At 38.7% G+C, this 16393-nt stretch overlaps 1 protein-coding gene across 1 annotated transcript in view; it reads right to left on the reverse strand.

The window, feature by feature from the left end:
- Positions 1 to 80: 80 nt before the first annotated feature.
- LOC144492421 (Y+L amino acid transporter 2-like) overlaps positions 81 to 16393 on the reverse strand; it is a 94886-nt gene continuing 78573 nt past the window's right edge. Inside the window, exons 8-9 of the mRNA XM_078210429.1 lie at positions 1574 to 1754; positions 81 to 187 (exon numbers count right to left, since the gene is read on the reverse strand). Of these exons, the coding sequence (XP_078066555.1) occupies positions 81 to 187; positions 1574 to 1754 (288 nt within the window). The remainder of the gene's footprint in view (positions 188 to 1573; positions 1755 to 16393) is intronic.

Genomic DNA, 16393 nt, shown 5'->3' on the forward strand with positions numbered 1-16393 from the left:
TGATCAGATTACTCAATCTGACCTCAAACTCAAACTCAAATTACAGGTGCTTTCAAGGGATGCAGTTGGTAATTTTCTTATCATTTCTGTTCCTTTGATATATTATCCAGCTCTGGTTTCAGCTCCGAGTCAGTCTTGTCAATCATGACACAGTAAAACATAAGCTGCAGGAATTTAACAGTTTTACCTGTGGAGGAAAGGAGTAATTCTCATTAAAGACCCAAAAACGGAGAAAGTAACCAAATTACTCAAATTTAAAATTGCCATCCCTTCCACATCTCTAATCTCTCTTGTACGCTCCTAAAACCCTCCAAAAATCTTTTCCTCTTGCTCAGACTTCTCAGATTTGTACTTGGTAGGCATACTTTAAGATATCTAGGCCCCATGCACTGGAATTTACACTAGAGACCTCTCTACCTGCTTTAGCGCCACTTCTTAAAGACCACTTTTCCTAAAGGTTTTTGTCATCCCTGCTAATGTCTCACCCTAAGGCTCAATGTAGTTTTCACTGAATATGTTTCTTTGAAACATCCTTAGGACCATTTTCAAAGTTAAAGATGTTATGTAAATGCAAGACATTGTAATTCTTTGTGGTGCAAGAATAGAATTAGACAGACCCCAGCATCATACTCCTTGCAATTGACACTGTTGTGCGTCAAATAGCTACTTGGTCAAGTAGCTAGAATGTGGATTATATGCAATGAAATTCTATCCAAATAAGATCTTAAGACAGATGAGAAAATTGATAAAAAAGGAAGACAAAAAGCTTGGGTGGTGGTGGTTGCAAACTATTTTAGTTCCAAACTATTTCATCTGTGGCAACCATGGAGGTTTTCTTAATTTTGCAATTACTTGAAACCATTTTTCTAATTTAGTGAATGCGCTCACTCTCAAATTCTAGTTCCATCTGTGATTTTTAAAACAAGAACTAAAAAGTTTATTACTGTTAAATAATTTCAAGGTTTTTTTTTGATTCAGTTGATGGCTTACATTTGTGAGAAAGATATTATTTGCAGGACGTGAGTGACAGCATGTACTCCATTTTCTCTAATCAGGTTATAAGTTAGTCTTCAAAAAGGCAACACTTTGTTTAACTTGCTGTGGAGCTTTGAAAATGGGAAGACTAGGGGGGTGGGGAGTGGCAGTCAAGCTTTGAATCATGTACAAGCTGCATGTACACTGGCTATTTTCCCCCAGTAGCATGACTAAAAGAAAGGTTTACAATTATATAGCACCTTTCACAACTGTTGGAAATCTCAAAGCACTTTACAGCCAATGAAGTAATTTTGGAGTGTACTGTTGTAACATAGGGCTCAGCTATGGCTCAGTTTGTAGTACATTTGCCTCTCAGTCAGAAGGTTGTGGTTCAAGTCACACTCCAGAGCTTGAGCATAAAAATCGTCAGTAACACAGTCTAAGGACTTCACTTGGTTGATGACTTTTTGAAATCAACAGTATGGCTGCAGGAAACTTTTGCTGTGAACATATTTAGCAAAATTAAGAGATGTAAGGAAACTATTGGTCACTAAAGAGCTCATTATTGGCAATCTTGTTGTTTAAATTTATAACCTACCTGTACATTTTTGGCAAATAAGCCATTTGAACTTTGACAAGAAGCTTCCCAAGGCATATATTGGTATTCCAGATAATGCAATTGCAATCCCAATCAGAGAATAAATACCATCAGTGTATATAGGCACTGCCATCAGGCCTACGCTGCATAGACAGTATATAATTGGGAAAAACAGTTTGATCTGATGGGAGAGCAAAAAAAGAGATCAGATTTCTAACAGCTACAAGAAATTTAATCAAGATAGTTACAACTGCATAATAAACTGCAAATTAATTAACTGCAATCAGAGAACTGGAATACTACATTAGTTCTGGGCTCTGCACCTGAGAGAAGATAAACTGGCCATGGAAAGAGTACAGATTCACTTAAATCATACTGAGGTTAAAAGGATTAAATCATGAGGGTGATTTGTATAGACTAAACTTGTATTCATTTGAGTGTAGAATATTAAGGTTGAGTTGTTCAAGATGATTAAGGATTTGATAGGATAGGTAGAAACTATTTCCTCTGGTGGGGAGTCCAGAAAAGAGCATGACCTTAAAGGTGGAGCAAAATGGTTGAAAGGTAAAGGCAGGGAACACTAAACTGGTGGTATGGTGCACTAAGACCATACGACATAGGAGTAGAAATAGGCCATCAGCCCATCACGTCTGCTCCGCCATTCAAAGATCATGACTGATCTGATATGATCATTCTCAATCCCACTTTCCCACCTTATCCTTGGTTCCTTTACTGATTAAAAATTTATGTATCTGAGCCTTGAACATTCTCAACAACCCAGTCCTCTGCAGTAAGAATTCCACAGATTCACTAACATTTGAGAGAAGAAATTCCTCCTCATCTCTGTCTTAATTGGGTGACCACTTACTCTGACATTATGCCCTCTGGTCCTAGACTCTCCCACAACGGGAGACAACCTCTCAGCATCTACCCTGTCAAGTCCCCTGAGTATTTTGTATATCTCAATAAAGTCAACTCTCATTCTTCTAAATTCCAATAATCACAAGCTCAACCTACTCAACTTCTCATCAGAAGATTCATCCATACCCAGGATCAGCCTAGTGAACCTCCTTTGGACTGCTTGCAATGCTAATATATCTTTCCATAGATAAAAGGACCAAAACTGTATTTCAGGTGTGATATAACTAGTGCCTTTGAACAAGACTTCCCTATTTTTATACACCTTTCCCTTTGAAATAAAGGCCAACATTCCATTTGCCATCTCTATTACCTGCTGAATTTTCATGTTAGCTTTTTGTAATTTATGCACAAGGACCCCCAAAACTGTGCAGCTCTCTGCAGTCTCTCCATTTAAATAATATGCAGCTCCTTTATTCTTCCCATCAAAGTGCATAATTTTACACTTTCCTACATTATATTCCGTCTGCCAAACTTTTGCCCACTCACTTAACCTGTCTATACCCTTCTGTAGACTCTGTGTCATCCTTACCACTTGCCTTTTGACCTATTTCAGTGACATCTGCAAACTTGGCAATAATACATTCACTTTCTTTGTCCAAGTCATTTATATATTGCAAATAATTGTGGCTCCAGCATTCCACTAGTTACAGGTTGCCATCCTGAAAATGCCCCTCTTATCCCAACTCTGTCTTCTGTTAGTTAACCAATCCTCTCTCCATGCTAATATACTACCACGAATACCATGGGCTCTTATTAAGTAGCCTTTTGTGTAGTACTTTATCAAATGCTTTTTGGAAATCCAAGTATAGGACATCTACTGGTTTCCCTTTATCTATCCGACTTATTACCATCTCAAAGAACATTCTTCCCCCAAAAGATGTTGTGGTTAGGTCAATGAAAATTTTAAAACAGGCTTTTGTTATTGAAAGAGTGTTGAACGAAATTGAACCAATAAAGTTAAGGTACACATCAGCTGTGATCTGGTTGAATGGTGAAACACATTTGAAGGGCTCATCAGCAAATCATGATAATATGAAAAATCAACAAAATCCAGTAATTGGGAATGTGTTCTGCTGGTTGTACTTTTTTAAACTATTTAAGATGGTACCTGTGCAATCGTAGAGTCAATTTGGCTAGATTGATGGAACTAGTGCTTTTGACATGTTGATCAGCCTAGCAACACTGTAAAGAGAGGCAAGCTGCTAACAACGGAGAATAGAATGTCAAAGCTTTGACCATAGATGTTAGAATTTGAAAGGAGCGGATGAGGTCTGAACTTCACAATTACGTTCTAAAAGGTGGACTCGTGAAATGAAGATAATTGGGAGTGACCTCTGAGGAGGTTAGTTTAGTTAAGGGAAAATCAAAATAGGAAACAGCAATTTCAACCTATGCAAGTTGGCTGTTTTGAGAACTCAGCCTGCAGCATGAAAAGCTGTGTGAACTTCCAGCAACCTGTGTCTGTAGAAACGCCTGTTTGAAAAACCAGCTGTTCTGCCCTACTTCAGAAGCAATCCCGAGAGATATAAGTGCTTGGTGTGGTAACTATTACCATGTTTTGCCTAGAGTTTGTAAAACCTTAAAGGATGTTATTTGGGAGAATTAGCTCTGAGATCAGGGAAATACAAACATTTGGAACTGGATAATATTTAAGATACTGTGTACAGCCATTGAATTAGTTAAATGTATTTCCGGTCAACTTTCTTGGTATATTTTATTATTTAATAAACCTTTATTTTGTTTAAAATAATCAAGAGACATTTGGGACGTCTTTCTCTTGTTCTTACATTTTTCTTCATGTTATACCAAATTGCAAAAATACAATTGAGTGCAGGTGTTTCAAGCATCCCTTCTGGGATTTGGAAAACCCTGGCAGTTGACAACAGCTATGTTCTTAAGAGACTGAGTGGGTTATTGGTGTTCCTACGACTACTTTCTGATTACTGGAAGCAGTTTCCTTACCATTATTTCAAAAAGATTCCTCAAACATTTCTTGAAATACAGCATTCCACTTCATGTTATAAGCCATTCACAACACAATGTCCTTTATATGAAAACAATTGACGAATCACAAAGAGAAACAATTGGCAGAATCTTGTGAGGGGCCAGGGGTCTTGCCAGCGAGCTGTAGAGCTGGCTTGAAACCTACGCAGCCACTTTTTGGGAAGGCCCACCAAATCACAAGCCATCTTACAATGGCAAGGCCACCAGCGGGCCTTTCTCTGGAAAAAGAAGCTGGGGCGGGGGGTCTTGCTTGCCGGGAGTACCTCGTCAGTCAGAGGCCAGCAGCTCTTGTGTTCAGCAGTGTCACAGGAGAGTGTTATAATTCAAGTCAGAAACTCCATGCTATTTTACGAAGTCAGCCTAGTCCATAAGTTTTGCACTTAGAATTCAGCTAGGGTAATCATACAAGCGTATGATGTTTAATTGCATATATGATTCAAATGACCCACTGGGGAGCTTTTATCAAACAAAATTTATTTAAGAATACAGTTAACACATAGAAAGAAAGTCAACAGTAACTTTTACCGATTACAAACAAGAAAAAAACCCAACTATGATTTATATACTTTAGTTGTATATTAACAACTAAATACACTGTTCCAACCAAACAAGCCCCATAAACAAACATCCTTTTTGGGATTAGAACAGGAAGCTCTTATGCTCATGTTTTGTTGTATTCTGCAGCTTTCTTGATACACATACACGGACAAGCAGACAAGCTTGAAGTTAGAACAGCTTCCCAAAACACCAGGGGGAGAGAGACAGAACACTGCATCCAGCCTTCTAACTAGCCAGCAGCCAAAAATTAGAGTAAAAGAACTTTTGGCAGAGAAACAAAATGGTCCCACCTGAGCTGTCAATCATTCTTCCCACAACAATTCAAAAGGTTGTAAACTCCCAGAAAGTGCATTAGGCCCAGAATAAAAATAAACAAAACCCCATTTAAAACATTTAAGCAGCAATAAAATTTAATCAGGCAGCTGGTGCAACAATTAAAAATCAAGCTGCTTATAACTGCAGAGAACATGACTAAAATGCATTAAAGGCACAGTAGTGTCACATCTCCCCCCTCCCCTTAAGAAAAAAATCAACCATCAACATTCAGAGATGGTTTCATTTTTCAAACCCTTTCAGTTTCACATTACTAATATCCAACAATAAATTTATATATACATTTTACAAAATCAAAACATGCAAACTTAACATTAATATGGTCCATTTCAGTTTTTGTCTTCCACCATCAAAAACTCCTCTTCCTATCACATTCATGACAAACTGCTTCATCTCCAAGACTCTCCTTCAGTTCTTAATCCTGCTTTGATTCCAAATCTGATCTCACTTTTTTGTTGTTATGATGACAAATGAACACTGAAAATGTCCTCAGAGAATTGGGCAGGATCAGGAGGAGAACACAATGCATCTGTGTGGTCAGGACCATTCAGCAAGGTCACTTTACCTCTGTCCCCTTTCTTGTCAGTTGGCCTCCACTCCAAGCAATTTGATTCCTTTGTTTGCTCTAATCTGCACCATCAATTCCTGCACATTCTTTGGCAAAGACACACAGTAAATTGTCTTCCTTGATGCCAGAACCCATTTCGACCATGGTTCCAAGCATCACTGTGGCACTTACGCTGCTGCAAAAACCACCGTAGGTTATTGGAACACCAGCTATGTACAGCACTATTTCACAAGACATCCACGTCAGTCCTGACTGTATGGACTCATTATGCCAGCAGTTCATTTTAGATGATTGTACAATATTGGCAAACAGTCTCATTTCATGTTGTTATTTGATCCATAGTAGTACCATACTTCCACTCCTCAATTTCCTTTTTGAGATCACACATGACTGATGATTCATCTACACTTCTCTTTGCATGGATGATGAGCTGTTTTTGACAGTCCTGCAAATGATGTTCAGGCAATTTGAACAACTCAGGAACAAGTTCTAAAACAGTAAACCTGTCTTGTTTCTGTCTCTATATCTGCTCACTTTCTTTGTTCAGGTTATTATCCAGCAACTGGTTCTCCTTCTCCACCTCCACCAGTTTTATGTGATTGATTGAGCCCATTGACTGCTGCATCTCAGACTGAGTAAACATCAGCTACTCCTTCTGAACCTGTGCCAACTTTAGAAGGTAATGGCTGCAAGGATGTTGTTTAATTGGAACAGCATTTTCTACAATTGCATCATGTATAACCATTCTAATACTTTCCAACTTATTCCCACATACTTTAAAGTTAAACTGTATTCATTAGCCACAAATAAGGCTTACAGTAACACTGCAATGAAGTTACTGTGACATAGTCGCCATAGTCTGACACCTGTTCAGGACAATGCACCTAACCAGCATGTCTTTCAGAATGTGGGAGGAAACTGGAGCATCCGGAGGAAACCCACGTAAACAAGGGAAGAATGTGCAAACTCCACACAGTGACCCAAGCCGGGAATCGAACCCGGGTCCCTGGCACCGTGAAGCAGCAGTGCTAACCACTGTATTACCGTGCCGCCTCATACTTAGCCATGTGAAATTAATAATTCTTTCAGGTCATTTCAATTTTCCTCTGGAAGGTAACTCAATAATTTATCTCAATTTTTGATAACTTCCTCATTATCCAATTTAATTTGAGGAAGGTCAAATTCAGAGTCAACTGGATTCATTTCTTCACAATAATTTGTAACCCCTAACACACCCTTTTTCTGGTTTCCTTCCCTATCAAAATGTCTTTTAAGCACATTCACATGATACACTCTGAGTTTTCCTTCTATCTGGTGTACTTATCAAATAATTCATCTCACTCAATTTCCTTTCAATTTGATAATGCCCACTAAACCTTACTTTTAAAGGTTCACCTACCAATAGTAGTAGCAATGTTAAGACTTTATCTCCACTAGCAAAACTATTAATTTTTGATTTCTTATCTACTTCCTGTTTCATCACATGCTGTGCCACTTTTAAATGTAGTCTAGCCAATTCACCTGCTCTATTCAACCTTTCCCTAAAGTTTGACACGTAGACCGATAATATAGTCTCAGAATGCTGAGACAATCAATTTCTTTTTAATCAATTTAAGTGGTCCCTTTATCTCATGACCAGAAACCAATTCAAATGGACTGAATTTGATTGACTCAATAGGTGCATCCCGAATTGCAAAGAATACAAATGGAATTCCTTCATTCAAATCCTCTGGATAACCTTGACAATAAGCCCTCAACGTTGTCTTTAAAGTTTGATGCCATCGCTCTAACGCTCCTTGCGATTCTGAATGGTACACAGTTGATTTAAATTGTTTTATTCGTAACCTATCTGTAACCTCCTTGAATAACTTTGCTGTAAAATTTGATCCTTGATCTGATTGTATTTCTGTGGGTAGTCCATATCTAGTAAAAAATTGAAGTAACTCCTCTACAATCCTTTCAGCTGTAATATTGCGCAATGGAATGGCCTCTGCAAACCTAGTAGATGCATCCATTATAGTCAATAGATATTGATGCCCACTTTTTGTTTTAGGTAGGGGTGATACGAAATCAGTTAAGTACAAGGTTCCTCAAATGCTGGAATGGATATTCAGGGTGCTGGTTTTATCATCGCTTGAGGTTTCCCCATCACTTGATATGTGTGACATGACCGACAAAATTTAACCATCTCTTTATGCGGTCCAGGCCAATAAAAATGTTTTTGTTTTTAAGCTTGAGTTTTCCTTACTCCCAAATGACCTCCTACTGGTACCTCATGTGCTACCCACAACACTTCCTTTCTATACCCTACCAGCAATACCACTTGAACTTCTGCCCACTTTTCATCCGCTTGAATATGTAAAGGTCTCCATTTCCTCATTAAAACATCATTTTTAAGATGATAACATTCTGGTATACACTCAGATTCCTCTTCCTTGTAGGCTTTCTGATACAACTGTTTTATTTCTAGGTCCTTCTGTTGTAACTCTGCCAACTTTCCCGAACTGAAAATATCCACCTCATCCTCCCCCTGTCCTTGTTCTTTTCCAATCGTCTGATCAAAAATTGTTTCTGATAATTGAACTTCAACTTTATTATCTCACTCTTTGATTTCTCCTCGTCTTAACTTGTGACTTTGTGACCTTGTTACTATACAATCAGGAAAATCTCAGGATATGCGTCCTTCAACAACTCGGTTGTTTGCTTCTCCACTGGCTTTTCAACCACAGTAGGCATCACTCCCACCTGTGATCCAGCTATATCGTTACCCAAAATAAACTGTATTCCTGGAAAAGGCATTTTTTCTATTACTTCTACTATCACTTCACCACTCTTCAGTGGACTTCTTTGCCTACTCCTCCTTTACCCACACAAGTAAATTCTTTGAAGAGATCTGGCACTTTCTTCTCAATCAACTCCTGACCAGGCTGTACATTCTTTTGCATCTCTTTAGCTTCAACTGGGTTTTCCTTTCCCACTTTAACAATCCCCACTGGCTTATCCTATTTTACCACATCTGTCTTCCCAGTGCTTTTCTTAAACCACCAACTTTGTGTGGCCTACTTTATTACAGTGAAAACATCTGAGGCTTTTCATTTCTCTTCCACCCTCTTGCATTTCCTTTATAACCTGAGGTACACTGTCTTTATTATCTCCCACAGGAAGTTAATTTTTAAACTCCTCCAAAATAATAATTTCTCTAAGATTTTCATATGTCTGGTCTGTTTTCAAAGCCATTATCCACTTATCAAAATTACTTTGTTTGATCCTTTTAAAAGTCTACGTACTTTTGATGAGGTTCTTTCCATTGATTGTAGGCTTTTGGCACTAGTTCGTATGCAATTAAGATGGCTTTTTTTACCTCAGCATTATCCCCAGATACCTCCTCTGATGGTGATGCAAACACCTTACTAGCTTTACCTACCAACTTAGTTTGAATCAGTAATACCCACATGGTCTGTGACCATTTCATCTGTTTAGCCACCTTCTCAAATGAAATGAAAAAGGCTTCTACATCCTTCTCATCACACCATGGCAATGATTGGACATATTTAAATAGATCTCCACCAGGTCTTTAACTATGATGCTCTCGCTCTTCCTCACTGTCCTCATCACTACTCTCAACTTATACCTTTCCCTTTACCTCTGCCAATTTAAATTGATGTTCCCTTTTTATTGCCAGTTTCCGAAGTTCAAATTCTCCCTCTTTTTTTTTCTCTTCTTCCCTTGCCTGCAATTCAAACAGTCACATTTCTTTTTTGTTTTGTAATTCAAACTGTTTCAATTCTTCTGCTTATTGTTTTTCCTTTCCTCTGACTTTTTCTGCTGCAATGGCCTCCCTTTCTTTGGCTTTCACTACTTTCTCTTTTACCTCGGTTCAAATTCAAGCTGTTTTATTTGTAATTGAATTCGAGTCATTTCCAATTATTCTGACTGCGTTTCTGGCAACTTTAAATGCTGAGCTATTGCCACAATTATCTCCCCCTTCCTTACACTATCAGGTAATGTCAACTGCAATGTTTGTGCCAATTCCGAAAGCTTTGTTTTAATCACCTTCTGTAAACCACTCTGCCTTCTTCCACCCCCAGGAACGTCTTAGCCTCTGGCAGAGCCATTATTCCCCAAGGCAGTCCCTATTTAAATCTGAATACAACACCTGAAAAGAAAACACAAATATGCTCACCACTCACTGGCTTTGAGTCCAATAATCCCAATCAATCAAGGAATATAGATTTGAAAGAGCCCCAAATTATTATAATTCAGGTCAGAAACTCCAAGATATTTTATGAAGTCTGCCTGGATCATAAGTTTTGCACTTTGAATTTGGCTATGGTAAGCATGAGATGTTTTACTTCCAGTATGATTCAAATGACCCATAGGGAGCTTTTATCAAACAAAGTTTATTTAAGTTTATTTATTTAAGAATACAGTTAACACATAGAAAATTAGCAATAACTTTTACCGATTACAAACAAGAAACAAAAACAGCCATGATATTGTATAAACCTTAACAACTAAATGCACTGTTTCAACCAAACAAGCCCTATAAACAAACACCCTTTTTGGGATTAACACAGGAAGCTCTTATGCTCACATTTTGTTGTTGGATTCTGCAGCTTTCTTGATATACACACAGACAAGCTTGAAGTCAGAACAACTTCCCAAAACACGAGAGCGAAGAACACTGTATTCAGCCTGAAGTCTAAACATCTTCCAACTTGCCAGCAGCCAAAACTGAAAGTAAAAGCACTTTTGGCAGAGAAAAAAAACTGTCCCACCTGACCTGTCAATCATTCTTCCCACAACAATTCAAAAGGTTGTAAACTCCCTGAAAGTGCATTAGGCCGAGAGTAAAAATAAACAAAACCCCATTTAAACCATTTAAGCAGCAATAAAAGGTCTTCTAATCAGTGGCAGACTGTGCCACAACGAAAAAAACCCAAAGCTGCTTATAATTGCAGAGAACATGATTAAAAATACAATTCTTGAAGGCATATAGTAGTGTCACAAGAGGGAGTAGATGCTGCAGCAAAAATGGGAGTCATCGAATCATAAAGTGCATCGAGTTTGCACCGACACGTGAGAAACACCTGACCTCCCACCTGATCCTATTTCCTAGCACTTGGCCCATAGCTTTGAACGTTATGGCACGTCAAGTGCTCATCCAAGTACTTTTTAAAGGATGTGAGACAACTCACCTCTACCACCTTACCAGGCAGCGCATTCCAGACTGTCACTACCCACTGGGTAAAAATGTTTTTCCTCACATCCCCCCAAACCTCCTGCCCCTCACCTTGAACCTATGTCCCCTTGTGACTTACCCTTCAACTAAAGGGAACAGCTGCTCCTTATCTACTCTCTCCATGTCCATCATAATGTTGTACACCTCAATCAGGTCGCCCCTCAGTCTTCTCTGCTCCAATGAAAACAACTCAAGCCTGTCCAACCTCTCTTCATAAACTGAATGTTCCATCCCAGGCAGCATCCTGGTGAATCTCCTTTGCACCCCCTCCAGTGTAATTACATTTTTCCTATAATGTGGCAACCAGGACAGCACACAGCACTCTAGCTGTGGCCTCATCAAAGTTCTATATAACTCCAACATGACTTACCTGATTTTGTAATCTATGCCTCAATTGATAAAGGCAAGTATGTCACCATCCTACTAACATGTCCTTTCACCTTCAGAAATCTATGGACAAACACACCAAGTCCCTTTGGTCCATGGAACTTCCTAGTGTAATGCCATTCATTGGGTCCCAGGATTGCAAAACAAACCAGACCACAGGTAAATAATGTGGGAGGGGTTTTGTGAGGCTGGGGTCATGGTATTAGCTGTCATACATGCTGCGTGGCAACAGGTCTGCCTGCAGTTGGGTAAATACTAGCAGCAGTGGGATGAAGTTCTTTTATCAAACAATGTTTATTTAATAATATAAAGAACAAAGAACAGTACAGCACAGGAAACAGGCCCTTCGGCCCTCCAAGCCTGTGCCGCTCCTTGGTCCAACTAGACCAATCGGTTGTATCCCTCCTTGGTCCAACTAGACCAATCGTTTGTATCCCTCCATTCCCAGGCTGCTCATGTGACTATCCAGGTAAGTCTTAAACGATGTCAGCGTGCCTGCCTCCACCACCCTACTTGGCAGCGCATTCCAGGCCCCCACCACCCTCTGTGTAAAAAACGTTTTTTATAGTTAACATTATAGAAAGAAAATTAGCAAGAACTCTTATCAATTACAAACAAGAAACAAAATAACCACTATAATATATAACCCTTAATAAGTATATCTAATGTGTTCCAATCAAACCAATCCCATAGACAAAAGACTCTTTTCACAGGTTTAACATACCAAAGACTAATGCTCACGTGATACTGAACTTGAGACCTTTGGTTAAGTCTGCAGTTCTCTGGATAGACTCAGAACAGTTTGAAGTCAGAACAGCTTCCCAAAACACCAGGGACTCTAGGCAAATCGCCAACAGCTGATTCCCCCCATTCAGAAAGGCAAGACCTTACTTTCAGCTAACCAGCAGAATTTCCAAAACCAGGGAGAGAGAGAAACTTCTTTTGATGCCCCTTCTAAAACTAAAACTCAAACCTGCATCTCCGAACTGAAAAAAAAACTATCACCTGGCTTTGCCAACCAGTTTTTTTCCTAACAATGCAGTCATAAACATTCCAGTAAAAATAAACAAACCCCTGTTTAAGCAGCAATAAAAAGACTCTTGTAGACATCCCGGCAACAATGAGAAAAACAAACTGAAAAAGATTGCTTACAACTGTGAGTACATGATTAAAAAAAAAAATTCTTTAAGGTACACTAACGTCACACCTCCCCCCTTAAGAAAAAAATGAACCATCAACATTCAGAGATGGTTTTATTTTTCAAACCCTTTCAGTTTAACACCACTAGTACTCTACAATAAATATACATACATTTTGCAAAATCAAAACATGCAAACATAACAGTAACATAGTCCATTTCAGTCCTTGTCTTCTACCATCGAACACTCCTTTTATCACATTCATGACAAAGCATCCTCTCCAAAATTCTCCTTCAGTCTTTACTCCTGCGTTGATTTCAAGTCCAAACTCAGTTTGTTGTTGCAATGATAAATTAGCTCTGGTAATGTTCTCACAGAACTAGACAGGATCAGAAGGATAACACATTACATGTGTGTAGTCTGGGCCATTCAGAAAGGTCATTTGATCTCTGTTCCCCTTCTTGTTCATTGGCCTCAGCTCCTCCTCTGTCAAGCAATTTGACCCTTTGTTTGCTTTGGATCTGCACATCACATTCTGCACACTCTTTGGCAAAGATACATGGCAGAATGTCTTTCTTGGTGTCTGAACCCATTTTGACCATGGTTCTCTTTATGCAGTCCAGGCCAATAAAAATGTTTTCATATTTTAGCTTGAGTTTTCCTTACTCCCAATTGACCTCCTACTGGTACCTCATGTGCTACTCGCAACACCTCCTTTCTGTACTCTACCGGCAATAACACTTGATGAACCTCTGCCCACTTTTCATCCACCTGAATTTCCTCATTAAGACATCATTTTTAAGGTAATAACATTCTGGTATACACTCAGATTCTTCTTCCGTGTATGCTTTCTGATACAACTGTTTTACTTCTTTGTCTTTCTGTTGTAACTCTGCCACTTTCCTGAACTGAAGATATCCACCTCATCCTCCACCTGGTATTCTTTTCCAACCATCTGATCAAAAATTGTTTCTGGATAATTGAACTTCAACTTCCTTATCTTCACTCTTTGATTTATCCTCTTGTCTTAACCTGTGACTTTGTGACCTTGTTACTACACAATCAGGAAAAATCCCAGGATATGTGTCCTTCAACAACTCAGCTGTTTGATTCTTCACTGGCTTTTCAACCACAGTAGGCATCACTCCCACTTGTGATCCAGCTTTATTATTACCCAAAATAAACTGTATTCCTGGACAAGACAATTTTTCTATTACTCCTACTACCACTTCACCACTTTTCACTGGACTCTCCAACCTTACCTTATATAATGGAACATTACTCTTCTCACTCTGAAGTCCACATCTTACTATCTTTTCTGGCAATACCCCTTCCAAACTACAACTCCTCATCTCTTACCATCAAAGATGACTTGCTCCTGTATCTCTTAAAATTTTAACTTCTTTACCTATTCCTCCTGGTACACATGAGTAAACTTTACCCACACAAGTAAATTTGTTAAAGAGACCTGTCATCTTCTTATCAATCAATACCTGACCAGGCTGTACATCTTTTGCACCCCTTTCACTTCAACCGGGCTTTCCTTTACCACTTCAACAAACCCCACTAGTTTATCCTGTTTTACCACATCAGCCTTCTCAGTGCTTTTCTTAAACCACTAACACTGCGACTTTGCATGTCCTAATTTATTACAGTGAAAACACCTGAGGCTTTTCATTGCTCTTCCACCCTCCTGGATTTCCTTTTTAACCTGAGGTGCACTGTCTTTATTATATTCTACAAAATCTCCTTTACCTTTACCACTTGAGTATTTCTCTTTTCCCCAGTTTCCATCTCTCACAGGCTGAAACTGATGTCAGAAACCAAACTTTGATTTATGAACTAATTCATAATCATCTGCCATTTCTGTGGCTAACTTCACAGTTTTAAGCCTCTGCTCTTCCACATGAGCTCTCACTACATCAAGAAGTGAATTTTTAAACTCCTCCAAAGTAATCATATCTCCGAGAGCTTCATCTGGTCTATTTTCAAAGCCCTTATCCACCTATCAAAATTACTCTGTTTGATTCTTTCAATTCTATATACGTTTGACCAGGTTCTTTCCTTAGATTTCTAAACCATTGTCTGTAAACTTCTGGCACTAGTTCATATGCACCTAAGAAAGATTCTTTCACTTCATCACAATTCCCAGATACCTCCTTTGATGGTGATGCAAACACTTCACTAGCTCTACCTACCAACTTTGTTTGAATCAGTAATACCCACATGGTCTGTGATCATTTCATTTGTGTAGCCACATTCTCAAATGAAATAAAAAGGCTTCTACATCCTTCTCATCAAACCTTGGCAATGCTTAAGTAGATCCCCACCAAGCCTTTGACTATGAAGCTCTTGCTTCTACTCACTGTCCTCATCACTATACTCAACCTGTACTCTTGCCTTTACCTCTGCCAATTTTAACTGACGTTCACTTTTGATTGCCAGTTTCCAAAGTTCAAATTCTCTCTCTTTTTCTTTTTGTTCTGCTAGGGCTATCCTTTCTTTTTTATCTCTGATCTGTAATTCAAGCAGTCTCATTTATTTTTCTCGTTGTAATTCAAACTATTTCAATTCTTTTGCTTGCTATTCTTCCCTTTCTCCGGCTTTTTCTGCTGCAATTGCGTTCCTTTCCTTGGCTTTTGCTATTCTCTCTCTTTCCTTTATTTTGAATTCAAGCTGCTTTAATTCTTTTTCATCTTTAAGCTGTTTCATTTGTAATTGAATTCTAGCCATTTCCAATGATTCTGACCGTGTTTCTGGCAATTTTAAATACTAAGCTATTGCCACAATTATCTCCCCTTTCCTTACACTATCAGCAATATCAACTGCACCATTTTTGCCAAATTCAAAAGCTTTGTTTTAGTCACCTTTTGTAAACCACCTTGCATGACTTCCTCCACCTCCAAAGACATCTTAGCCTCTGAAAGAGCCATTATTCCACAAGAGACTCTCTACTTAAATCTGAATACAACTCCTGAAAAGAAAACACCAACATGCTCACCACTCACTGTCTTTGAGTTCAATATTCCCAAATCAAACAAGAGATATAGATTTAAATCCTGGACAAGCCCTCAACTGTTATGGTTCAGGTCAGAAACTCCAAAGTGTTTTATGGCGCCTGCCTGGATCATAAGGTTTGCATCTTGAAGTTTGCTAGGATAAGCATGATATGTTTCATTTCAGGTGTGTTTCAAATGACCCATTAGGGAGCTTTTATCAAACAAAGTTTATTTAAGAATATAGTTAACATGTATAGAAAGAAAATCAGCAAGAACTCTTATCAGTTACAAACAAGAATCAAAACAACCACAATAATTTATAACCCTTAACAAATATATCTAATGTGTCCCAATCAAACCAATCCCGTAGACAAAAGACCCTTTTCACAGTTGTAACACAGCAAAGATTAATGCTCACATGACATTGATTGAGACCTTTGGATGAAGTCTGCAGTTCTCTGGATAGATTCAGAACAGTTTGAAGTCACAACAACACCCCAAAACACCAGGTTTTCTAGTCAAGTCACCAGCAGCTGAACGCCCCCCTTCAGAAAGGCTAAAACCTTACTTTTAGCTAACCAGCAGAATTTCCAAAACCAAGGAGAGAGAGAGTCTTCTTTTCAGCTTGATGCTCCTTCTAAAACTAAAACTGCAAACTGAAAATGAAAA

This window comes from Mustelus asterias, chromosome 4 (assembly GCF_964213995.1).
Source record: "Mustelus asterias chromosome 4, sMusAst1.hap1.1, whole genome shotgun sequence".
NCBI lineage: Eukaryota > Metazoa > Chordata > Chondrichthyes > Carcharhiniformes > Triakidae > Mustelus > Mustelus asterias.